General features: G+C 43.1%; 1 protein-coding gene across 7 annotated transcripts in view; it reads left to right on the top strand.

Moving 5' to 3' along the window:
- Positions 1-12,289, top strand: part of ATP11C (ATPase phospholipid transporting 11C) — a 117,033-nt gene extending 104,744 nt beyond the window's left edge. For 2 of the 7 annotated variants that reach the window (XM_054039197.1, XM_054039196.1), the window contains exons 28-30: positions 1,931-2,084; positions 7,175-7,240; positions 11,245-12,289. In XM_054039197.1, the coding sequence (XP_053895172.1) occupies positions 1,931-2,084; positions 7,175-7,240; positions 11,245-11,385 (361 nt within the window). In that variant the 3' untranslated portion in view covers positions 11,386-12,289. The other 5 variants (XM_054039199.1, XM_054039201.1, XM_054039200.1 and 2 more) reach the window with 5 other exon arrangements.
- The last annotated feature ends 447 nt before the right edge of the window (positions 12,290-12,736 follow it).

The raw sequence follows: 12,736 nt of genomic DNA, 5'->3' as shown, positions 1-12,736 counted from the left end.
ATATGGGGGAAGCCTTAAAAGCAGCGAAAGTTGATCTGGTCTCCTGGAGATCCAGGTAAAATTTTCAAAAATTTCCTTTTCAAAATGATATCGGCTCGTTAGATCCTACGTTTAATTGAAAGACTTAGGCTCCCATGTGCCTTTTGAAAATGAGACTTGGGCACTTTTGAAAATTCTCTCCCCCCGAGTCAAAAATGAGACAGAAAATAAGGGACTAGGGGTAGGAGAGAAAAAACAGGCAGGAAAAATGAAGAGATGACTCTCCGAAGAGTCTAATTATTACACACGCACTGCTGTTTAGTTAGGTAATTGAGAATGTCGTCAAAGAGAAGCTGAAGCAAACATGTTTTGAAAATGCATGTGACGATTGCAATGTAAGATGAAACGCTGTGTGTTTACAGGGCAGTAATCCCTGCCTGGGGGGCATTTTCCAACAAGCAGTTGGAATAGATTCAGGATTAATTCTTTTTATATAATCCCAGAGTTTCTGGCCAGCTGCAAAAAAATACCGTTCTGACACCAGCACAGTCTGAATGTAACATGCGGAACTAACAGAGAAATGGCAGAGTATTGCAAGGAAAGCCCGGATACAAGTATGTAGCTGAGACGTAGATGGATACAAAAAGGACATCTAAGGTGGAAGGCGGCCAGAGTAGTAAAAATCATGATTGCTGAGGTGCAGACAGTAGCGTAGCTGAGAAGAGCCTTGGAGGACTGGATGAGGAACTGGTAGCTGAAGATGAAGGGCAGGCAATGAAGGGATTTGAAGGTGGGAATGATGTGGTCAGAGTAGCAGAGAAACGACCTAGCAGCAGCGTTTTGGCTGGCGTGGTGGGGAGTAGGACAAAAGGTGGGGAGATCATGGATTGCAGGATTCAAAGAGGAAGGTGTGATACTGAATGCCTGGACAAGGGCTTCAGCTGCAGGGTGGAGAGGGAAGGGCTGCACCTAGAATTGTGGTTTTAGGGGGAAAACAGACATGGTTAGGTGGCCTATCTTAGTGGAGCAGAGGAAGGAGTTTGAATAAGGGCTCATCTGCACAAAGATTTAGTTCATGGCAAGCTGGGCTGTGCATCTACCCCATATCAGCCTATCTTATGCAAGCGCAATAACGCTTTATTAATGAGCTTTTATCTGCTTCTCTTACAAAGGACTAGATCAAAGGGCACTAATGAACTGTTAATGTGCATCAGCGGGGTCTACATAGGCAGTTGGAGTGCAGGAAGCTAGTGCAGAGCAGATTCAAACCCCAGCTTGCCAGGGACTCTGTGTTTGTGTAGACAGGCCCCAAAACATCACATTCCAGGGACAGCGATGCGTCTGCCTATGATTGAGAGAGGAGGGGGAGGCTGTGCCCTTTTGAATGTGGGTCCGCACAGGGTGACCAGCAGGAAGTATGGGACTGTCAGAGGTGGGAGACTGTATAGCAAGGGAGGTTTGGGAACCATCAGCATGGATAATGGTGATTGACACTACATCAGGTAGGGGCAAAGGCTGATGGTCTGAGGGTCACCCAGCGGCAGAGCAGAGGAGGAGTTGCTGATGTAGAAGTAAGAGGAGAAGAAGCAGGAGAGAATTCAAGGATGGAGCAGAGGAGTGGGGACAAACAGTGTCTGGCTTGGAGGATGACATTGGAAAAGAGGCTCTGAGCCTTTGCTAGGAGGGAGCTGCTACTTGCTTTTAGAGCAGTTTCAGTAGATTGTGGAGCAGCCAGATGAGAATTAGAAGAGAGAGTGAAATAAAAGCATCAGGAACGGGTATCTTTGCAGGCACAAGTGCTGCCCTCTTTACACATGCAAACATCCCCCTTCCTCCTCCATATGAAAATTTGTCCCATGAAAGTGCTAGTCTTAATTTGAATCTCACCTCGCTGGAAAACTGCAGTGGCCCATTGTATTGTCTGAGTCTGTTTGTGTCCCTTCTCTTTCAGGCCTTTCTTGAAGCAGCAACGAATGTATTTTGTATTTGCTCATATGGTGACGTCCGTATCAACCTGGCTGGCCATAGTTCTCCTTATCTTTATCAGCCTTTTCCCGGAGATTCTTCTAGTAGTTTTTAAAAATGCGAAAAGGAAAAACCATCAGGTAAGGAATGAGAGAATATACCACTACACTTCCCTTGTTTGGAAGAGGCGCTTCCGTTCTTCTGAACACCTGACAGACTTTGGGGTAGCCATTCACCATTTGCACCTAGTGAGAGGCTGCCTGCCTCTCATCGTGTCATTCCTTCATGTGCCAAAAAAGGTCAAAAAGTGTTAACCAGAAGTACTGCCCCGATCCGCGGAAGCAGCCGCATCAGCAGTGCCTTTTCAGTCAGCGTTTGAGGTCTGTATAGAGTGTAACTGCTTCTCCTTCTAGAAAGTATATCTTGCAAATCACATTGGACTTCATTCTGCTCAGTTTCACTGCTCCAACCCATTACTAGTCTTAATTGACTGTCAAAACTTGCAAATTTGACCTAATCAATCATCTAAGGGGAGTTCTTAGGGATTTTGCATTTTGGGGGATTAATGATTTTTTGATGGATAAGATATCTTTAGTTTTTTTCATTATCTTCCTCATTCTCATCATAAGGGTGGAAAAGTGGATTTTGCACCTGAGTTGCTAAATTTTCACAGTGAATTTGCAAGGGACTTGACAGCTAGTTCAAATACAGTCAAAAATAGCCTTGCCCCACAGTCCCTGTTACCATAGTATTGGGAAACCTCACAATCACTTATGCCTTTATTATCCTGCGAGGTAGGGAAGCAGTACATAGAATCATAGAAGATTAGGGTTGGAAGAGACCTCAGGCAGTCATCTAGTCCAACCCCCTGCTCACAGCAGGACCAACCCCAACTAAATCATCCCAGCCAGGGCTTTGTCAAGCCTGGCCTTAAAAACCTCTACGAATGGAGATTCCACCACCTCCCTAGGTGACCCATTCCAGTGCTTCACCACCCTCCTAGTGAAATAGTGTTTCCTAATATCCAACCTAGACCTCCCCCACTGCAACTTGAGACCATTGTTCCTTGTTCTGTCACCTGCCACCACTGAGAACAGCCTAGCTCCATGCCCTTAGGAATACCCCTTCAGGTAGTTGAAGGCTGCTGTCAAATCCCCCTTCACTCGTCTCTTCTGCAGACTAAATAACCTCCGTTCCCTCAGCCTCTCCTCATAAGTCACGTGCCCCAGCCCCCTGATCATTTTTGTTGCCCTCCACTGGACTCTCTCCAATTTGTCCACATCCCTTCTGTAGTGGGGGGCCCAAAACTGGACGCCCTACTCCAGATGTGGCCTCACCAGTGCCGAATAGAGGGGAATAATCACTTCCCTCGATCTGCTGACATTGCCCCTACTAATACAGTCCACTATGCCGTTGGCCTTCTTGGCAACAAGGGCACACTGCTGACTCATATCCAGCTTCTTGTCCACTGTAATCCCCAGGTCCTGGGGAATTGAGACACAGTGGCTAATTGACTTGTCCCGAGATCACATAGGAAGTTTGTGGTGGACCTGGGATTAGAACCCAGTTTTCTAGGGTCCCAGCGAAGAGCCCTAACCACCAGGCTGTCCTCTTTCTTTATCACTCCCGGTCAAGAAAGACACTGGATTTTCCCATGCATGATGCAGTGTTTCCTGAAGGCCAGTCTCACTCTGCTAAAAGAAGGGGAGGAGTGGTGGGAGGGGCTGTTTTTAAAATAGAAATTATCTGCTGCAAGCTTTAATGGTGGTAACTGTCTTTGAATGTTGGTGATAAGCACCAGTTTACTTTTGCCTATTTCCCCAACGTTGAAAGCCAGCACAGCTGTGGTTAGAAAGTGTCTGGAAGATGGTGCAAGAAGGAACAATCAGTTGCACGCATACAAAACGGGAAATGACTGTCTAGGAAGGAGTACTGCGGAAAGGGATCTGGGGGTCGTAAGCTAAATGAGTCAACAGTGTAACGCTGTTGCAAACAAAGCAAACATCATTCTGGGATGTATTAGCCGGAGTGTTGTAAGCAAGACACAAGAAGTAATTCTTCCACTCTACTCCGCGCTGATTAGGCCTCAACTGGAGTATTGTGTCCAGTTCTGGGTGCTACATTTCAGAAAAGAGGTGGACAAATTGGAGAAAGTCCAGAGAAGAGCATCAAAAATGATCAAAGGTCTAGAAAACATGACCTATGAGGGAAGATTGAAAAAATTGGGTTTGTTTAGTCTGGAAAAGAGAAGACTGAGAGGAGACATAACAGTTTTCAAGTACATAAAAGGTGGTTACAAGGAGGAGGGAGAAGAATTGTTCTTCTTAATCTCTGAGGATAGGACAAGAAGCAATGGGCTTAAATTGCAGCAAGGGAGGTTTAGGTTGGACATTAGGAAAAACTTCCTAACTGTCAGGGTGGTTAAGCACTGGAATAAATTGCCTAGGGAGGTTGTGGAATCTCCATCATTGGAGATTTTAAAGAGCAGGTTAGACCAACGCCTGTCAGGGATGGTCTAGATAATACTTAGTCCTGCCATGCATGCTGGGGACTGGACTAGATGACTTCTCGAGGTCCGTTCCAGTCCTATGATTCTATGTTAACGAAAATGAAAAGTTCCTGTTCCCTGCTATGTGCTTCTCCAGTTGTTCAAAACATCTCTGCAACATCACATCAGAGCTCTTAGCCCCATCCTTCTCCACCGCCACCACCTCCTCCTCCTCTACTGGCACCTGCTAATGCTCCGCTACTTTAGCCTATCCTTCTATGTTCCTCCCATAGCTAGTGTATTTATTTTCAGATGGGGTAGATTAGCGATTTAGGTTCAACGTACTGTTTGCACATCTCTAAGCAGCAGGTTACTAAGCTGTCGTTTTGTGCCATTTTGATAATGTAGTTTCTAGGCAAGGTGCGACCCAAAATGTAAAAGAATTTTAATGTAACCATTTCTGTTTTAAATGACACTAAGTTTCATCGGAATTTGTGTTCAATGAAATTGTAAAATTACTTTCAAATACTGAAGTTTAGGAAGAAGAGATTTTTCTCATGGTGCTCTGGTATCCTGTATGACTTTACTGTAAGCTCTGTGCATTTCTTTCAGGGTAATTTTTTTCTCTGGCCTCTGTATTTTGACCAAAAATTGGTATTTAATTAGATATAAAAACATTGAAATCTTAAAGATGTTTCCTTAGAACACTTGCTAGATTCCCTTGGCACAATATTGATAGTGCAATACATGTGCCTATGAAATAACAAAATCTGTGAAACCAATTATTAGTGTTCAATTTTATAAGCAATGAAAACTTTTGGAATCTTTGTTATGTTTATCAGACAGGTTTCAACAGCCTACCACTTCCGGCGTAAAAGGCTGTGTTTGTTTTCCTTTTAACTCTTTATTACATTGGTTCTAAGAACATTAATGGGTCAGAACGAAAAAGAGAAACCCAGTATTTGACTCTTCTTTAAAAATCTGTCCTCATCCTGTGTTCCCTTCAGTTTATAAGGAAGGCTAACCAGCTTGGTGGGTGGTAGGTGATGTCCATTTCTTAAGACCTTGAGTCGCCATGTTAGAATTTTTCTTTTCTTTTTTGGTTTTTGTTTAAGATGTTAAAAATGTAACCTAATGGCTTCTAGGAAGTTAGACTAGCCAATTTCAAAGGAAAAGAATGGTTTGCTCTCAGCAGTGGTGGTGAGGAAGTTTCCTCAAGGTGGGAGAAATGTGGTATAATGAGTCGGGTGATTGAAAAGTCACTCGGGTCTAAAACCTGATCCCATTCACTTTAGTGGGAGCAAGATTTGGATCTTGCAGAAACTTAGGCGACAGCATCTAGTAGATCAGCAGTCTGGTGCCAAGATTTCCTTCTGGGGCCGCGTTGGCTGGGTAGAGTTTGGGGGGCTTTGTTCCAGCTTTCCATTGTGTCCCAAAAGTTAGTCATTGTGCTTAAAAAGTGCGTCCTTGACCAATCTGTGGCCGGGCCGCTAGTTGATTTGGCTAGAACTTCCTCACCAGGGGTCAAATCCTGACCCCTCTGAAGTCATTGGGAGTTCTGTTGTTGACTTCTTTTGGGTGTGCTACAGTGCACTCTAAGCCTGGGACTGCAGGACCTGGGATTGTGAACTAGGTGTATCCAAGCCTTTGCTTTAACATCCACACTGCATTGTAACCTGGGTTTACAGTTGCTGGTCTCACAGCTGTGCTAACACATCCATATGGCACTAGGCAGCCCTTCTGACTTGGGTCTGCAGCCTGACTTGTGTCCACACTGCAAAATGACAGGGTTTGGACCCGGATCACACCGGGACTTGGACTCTGACCCAGCTCCCAAGCCGGGTCAGAGGACCTGGGTTCTGACTGATTTGGATGTGGATGGCAGGGGAGCTTGGTCTCAAACCCGAGTCAGGGCCCAGGCTTAGAGTGTGTAGTGTAGACATGTTCAGTGGGGCCAGGATTTCATCCCTTGTGCTCACACAGACAAGCAAGACACCTACCATCCAACAGAGTAGTTTGGTGGTTCCCTCCTTCAGCAGGAGCGGGGCTGAAACCTCGAGCCCTGGCAGCTGTGCTCCGGCTCTCGAGTTGCTGAAGATTGTCATTATGTGGCTTGGAGGGCTAGTAAGTTTGGTCACCCTGGTGTGTATATACATAAAAAACACAAGATGAGGGTTTCAAGATGTTCTGTTTCAAGTAGCAATACTAAAATAGTAGTCAAGAGTTTCGGACATGGGTGTCTAAAGTTAGATGCCTGCGTCCGTAATTAGACGCCTAAGCAAGTGGCCTGATTTTCAAAGGTGTTGAGGAGCCGCAACCTCCGCTGATTTCAGTGGAAAATTCCAGACTTGGCCACTTATTCAGGTGTCTAAACTTCCAAAGTGCTGGCTAAGGTTTCAAAAGCCAGTGCGTATGACTAGCAAGAGCAGTGTCTGCTGTCTCTCCTTTCAAAAACGGCGGGTGAAATCCTGACCCCATCAAAATCCACGTGATTTTTGCCCTTGACTTCAGTGAGGCTGGGATTTCACCTAGAGCGGTCCCATTTTCTAACGTTTCCCTTCAGTGCACTGCTGTTCGCTCGGCCTGTATTTGTCAATGTTTCTATGTGCAAGTGTTTTGAACTGCAAAATGCATTCATGTTTTCTTTTGGTTTCTGCATTTCTCTCTCTCTCTCTTTCTGCTGCCATTTTCCACCTTTTTGTGCTGTTGTGAACTAGGTAACGAAACGCCTTCCTTCCTCAGGAACATCCACTGTCTTCATGCTCTCTCAAACTTCCAGCAATCACAGCTTTTCTTGGAATGAATAAGGTGATTTCCTTGCTTAATCGGTACAAGTTTGCTTGTGCTGCTGTTTTTTTCCTTCTCCGAATGCATCACTGCTGATAACCTGTGGTTTTTAGATCGGCTTGTGCAATAAATGGTTTTTTAAAGGTACCTTTTCATTTAAATGTATTTTGTCTACCCCGTTCACTTTGGTGTCGCTATCCCGTTATTTAAAGCTTCGCAACAACTTGCTGCCCATCAACTCAGCAGTGCTTGTTGCATGCATCCTCATTGTTTAGTACGGCCCGTAGATGTGCATGGTGCTTGACAGACAGACAGACATAAGACAGGTTACACCATCAGGGGACTTACAATCTGCATTTTGGACCAGATTGCCAGCTCGTGTAAACCGGTGCAGCTCCATGGAAATCCGTGGAGTTGTGAGAAATTACACCAGCTGTGGATCTTGCCCTATCTTTACCTACCCTCTTTTCCCCCTGTAGAGCCTGTTTGAGTGCACTGGATAAAGCTGTCTTTGAACCATGGAAACAACAATCTACTTTATTTTGACTGTGCTCCCAGTTACTTGATGTGTGTGCAAACAGTCCATCTCGCACTTGGCCAGTTCCGTAGGCTAGCAGTAGCTTCTCGAACACATTCCTTTGGCTAACAAAACAAGATTTTACTCATGTTACAGTAAAGAATGTATTTTGCTAGTCGTAAACGCTATAAAGTTTCGAAAAAATAAACAAAGATTTTTGTACCAGTTATGCTGAGTGCAATTCTCAATTGCAGCTGCTCTCTATGGGGATGGTAAGATACCAGAGCATTTTATGCATGTTACTAGTTGGTTTCATTTTCACCTTGCTGTGTTTGCCACATACTTCTCAGTGTCCAAAAATATTACCGCAGAGGGTGATGGATTCTTTCCCTCTCCTAGAAACTTCCAAACTTCGATGCCTGAAATTGAGCATCTAAATAAGCGGGGGTGATCTTCAGAGTTGTAGTGCACACCACCCATGTTCACCAAAGGTGCCTAACTCTTTGGCACTCATACTTGAAAAATTTGGCCAATATTTCCTAATATTGGCATTTATAAATCATGTCTTGGTTAGTCTTTTTGATTATTTAACTTGAAGTTTTCTTACAGAATGATTCAGTAAGTCTTTTCTTATTTGTTACACCACTGGGTAGATGAACATGTCTCATGTGCTTTAAGTATTTTTGCCTCACTATTACAGAAAAAACTGAGCAGTAGGAAGGAATCTGATTCACTGTCGTCCAGACCTTCTGTCAGGTCGTCCAGACCTCTTCTTTTAAGAACATTCTCAGACGAGTCTAATGTATAGTAACAGGTACCCTATTCAAAAGAATTGGGATGGTTTTAAAGGCACAAATTAACCAAATCTTCCAAAAATCAATTAAAATATAGTTCTTATCATCTTCTCAGTTGGTGGTGTGGGGCACCTGTCTTTGCAAAACATAAAGGTGCAATGCTTGGCATACATTTTAATCTTTGGAGCTATCCATACAACTTTTTCAGAACCTCCGTAGATGTGTGCAGATTCTTTAGAGTTCCAAGATCCCACTGTAGTAAATGAAAATGTACAGTATAGTTGGCATAAGCCAAGTTAATTTGAGTAATATTGAGACAACTGAGACTGAATATACTGTCATTAAATTATGTTAACAGTGATCATAAAACTTTAATACTCATGTATTTCTAATGAAATGTCCAAATCCCAATGATTAAAATTATTCCATTATTGCATCTGGATCAATTCAAAGGTTATGGGTTTGTTTTTTTGTAAGTGCATGCTTTTCTGTCAGAATTATACGAAGAAATGCTAATGTATGTGAACAGAATTGAATCTAAACGTGTCATGTATTTGATTATATGTACAGCATACTTGTGTTCGTGTGTGTGTATAGACATATAATTACTATACTACATGTTTGGCTTTTTAATGATCATGTTTAGAATCACTCTCTATGCTTCTAGCTGTAGAAATAGATAAAAGTGCCAAATTTCATTCACGCTTAGAAGAAAAAGCTGCAGCCTTGCTACAAATGTCTTATTGTTCCTCCTAAGGTATTTGTATATAAATTTGCAAGTAAGGGAGCCATTGAGGCAAATCAATTCCAGGTTAAAAAGCCCACTTTTCCTGGGCTTCGTTAGTAAATATGTGTGCTAGCCTGGATGTCCATATTCCCAAGTATTAACCCTGCTGCTCCTTAGCGTAACTATTCTGTAGTGAAACAAGAAGGAGGGGTCTTGTCATGAATGAAAGATTGCTTATGTATAAGTCTACCAGTGGGCTAAGAACGGAGGGTGCTGCCCGTTATCCAGTGCCCTTATTAACCGAGCCCTAAGTATCGCTTAGAATAAAAATGTCACTCCCATTTAACTCCATGATTGTTCTACCCTCCTGTACTTTAGGTGATGCTGCATACTGTTATTTTCAAGCAGTCTGATTCATTTGGCTCAGTTGCTGTCTTCAGTTTTCTCCTCTTTTGACAGACCACGGCACTGGTCAGTGTACCAGATGAAATAAATAGACCTGCAAATGGCCCGCCTCCTCGGACAGGGCTATAGGCTGTTCTGGGGTGGGGTTTTCAGATGTGATAGGCCTGGCGGTCTGCTGATCCCATTGCCAGTCAGTTGGAATCCCATTGCACCCCTGAGTGTTCTCTGAATTGCTGTGGTGAGTGGAGAAAAGTCACAGGGGCTGAATTTTGCAGGAAATGTATCCCCATTTGGGGCAGTTCTCTGCACCCAGATTTTTGTTTTGCTCAAGGTTCCATAGAGATGACTAGGTTTTTAAATCTTATCACGGTTTTGAGGCACAGAAAAATGCACCCTATGTCCACTCCAAAAATTCTCAGAGTGAACTTCTTAGTGAAAACAGGCTGTTTCCACATTTGCAGCAATCCATGAAAAACATTTGGTATTTGAGTGCGTCACTTTCTTGTTCCAAATAATTTGCCCATCTTTGTGTGGACGCCTTGAGGCATACAGCCTCTGCAGAAGGTCTGCGCTCCCCACTCACCTGGGGGCAGTGCAGGAACACCAAAGCAGTGATGGCAACCCTGATATTCCAGTAGCCCCTGTCCCATCAGAGCACCAGCGTGTTGCAGACACCCAGCAGCCAAATGATGGCTTGATCATCTGAATCTCACGTTTTGCATTGTTGGTTGCTCTAAGAATCCTGTTAGCAAGATGTAGGCTACTTGGAAGCCCAGTTCCCAATCTCAGAAGACTGTGGTTGTTAAATTGTATGCCACGCTGTTTACTTTGGGGGAAGTCTTATGGAAGAAAGGTGTTACGTGCATGTCAAATATTTATGCCTGTGGCCAGCTTCACCATCTGATCACTCAGATCTGACTGAGGATCTTTCCAGAAAGCAATTACCTGCTTCTTCAGTAGTTAAATGCTGCAGTAATTTTTCCATCTGGGAAGCATATTGCTTCCTAAATGTTCTGCTTTCCAGGTCTCTCACACGCTAGCCAGTGAGTTTTCCATGCCTTATTCTACACCTCTTGATGGGTATCCTCTTCTTTCACCTCCTATGCAACTGGAGCTATGCATTCTGTGCACATATGTGCATTGAATGATTGAAAAATTGAATGTTAGACCGGAAGCAGCAAGAAAATAAATCAACTTTTAAAAAGAAAGGAACTTCCCCCTAGTCACTAAGTGCTATTAGTTGGGAAAGATCCCATCCTTCCTAGATTTCAGGAGTTTCTCTTGGTAAATATTTAATTCCTGCATTAACATCACTGAATTAATATGAGAATCACAGGGGAGAGCAAGTCAGAAGTTAATCCTTGACCTAATGTAGCATTTTGAAAACCGTGCAAATTCATTTGTCACACTGCTCTCTCCCCTTCACTGTGAATGCAGTTTGGCATTTTTATCACTGTCTTTTTATCACCATTTCTGTTATCCTCCTAGCAAATTCTAATACTTGGCTGCCTAGAATAACACAACTATGATTTTTGGAATGTAAAGTTTAAAGTAAATGATCTTTTTCCTTCTAATTTTACAGACTGTACCCTTTAATTTGCCTATGCTATTGTCCTACAAACCTATGGAGAATGGTTACACCTCTGAAATGAAGATCGAAGATGCTGTTACTAACTTGACACAAAGATGCCATCTCAGGATACCTCAAATGCAACAACTTTAAATACTGCACCTTGTCGTGCTGCAGGACAAGACGTGTGTTTGAACTCTCAGTTCTCTTTAAGATGACCCATGTATTGTAAGCAGCCTTGCTGACTAAGCAGCTGTGGAGACACTGGCCCTCATTTTTTCAAAGTCTGAAAATGGAAAAGTCTGGGACATAAAAAGCCCGTGGAATTGGGAGTGGAGAAAAGAACATCTAGAATTCCATAAAAATGGAACAATAGAAACTTTAGAGACACATGGATGCTCCTTATGCCCACTGACTAGAAGGAGACTCCTCCATTACAGATTCATCCAACAGCAATGAATGGCCGCTAAAGTCTTATTCTTTTGCCTGACCAAAGAAGTAGCACAGCCTTTCTGCTTAATCGCGGTCTTGTCCAATTCCCATGGAAGACATTGGAAAGGCTCCCATCACGGAAGTAGGGTTGGACCCTAAATTAAAACCACGGTCTGTCATCTGGCACGGCTCCCGTTGCGGCTAACGAGAGTTGTGCACCAGCAGCTGAAGCCAGGATGTGATCGTTAGAAAAGTTCAGCTTTCAAATCCACGCAGCAGAAATACTTGAAAATAGTGAAGAACTGAGCTGTTGATGGCGTGAAATGTCCAGTGGCATCCCCTCTCCATTGCAAACAGCAGGGTTAGCCTGTTAACTGGTCTCTGTTTGTTAAAATGCAGAAGTGTGTCAGCCTGAACATTTCTGAGGAGCCGATCAAAATATTGGAAGAGTTTTCATGGGGCCAGACTTCTTTTCCACATTACCAAATTTGATCCTGGAACAGGAGGAAGACATAATGACTAACCCTTTCCCCTTATGTATTGAAAATACACAGAATTCTTTTATTACTCATGAAAATCTCCTTAGTCAGGAAAGAATCTTAAATAAAAGTTGTGTTGTGCCAGGTTTTCAGCCCAAGCTTAACTGGGCCTCTGTGGTTATGCTCACACTCCTGTGAATGTAATTGCAGTTGTTTGGACACCTTAAAGACTTGAATGGCAGTCACGATCAGCCCCTTAAGTGACCCATTGGCATTGATTGTGCTTGCAAATAATACCAGATAAATCTGCAACCTTCATTATCTGCATCAACAGGAAGGGAGGTCAGTTTAAAAATAAGTGACTAAATACATCTGGTTCTATGAGTAACATTTTACTTGGTTCTAAAATCAGCAGATTTTTTAAAAAAAATCTGTGTCTATCAAGATGTTGATGTTGATTTAACAATGCCACGTGTGCAGAGCATAAAGGTAAAATGCTCGACAACCAACTTCTATTTGCTTTTTATTATGCAAGAAAACAATACTACTTTGATTATAAAAAATCCTGAGTGAGCACAGATTAAGTGCAATTG

The sequence above is a fragment of the Malaclemys terrapin genome, chromosome 9 (genome assembly GCF_027887155.1).
Source record: "Malaclemys terrapin pileata isolate rMalTer1 chromosome 9, rMalTer1.hap1, whole genome shotgun sequence".
Taxonomy (NCBI): Eukaryota; Metazoa; Chordata; order Testudines; family Emydidae; genus Malaclemys; species Malaclemys terrapin.
Note: the sequence above shows the minus strand (reverse complement) of the source record. Positions and strands in the feature narration are given on the sequence as shown.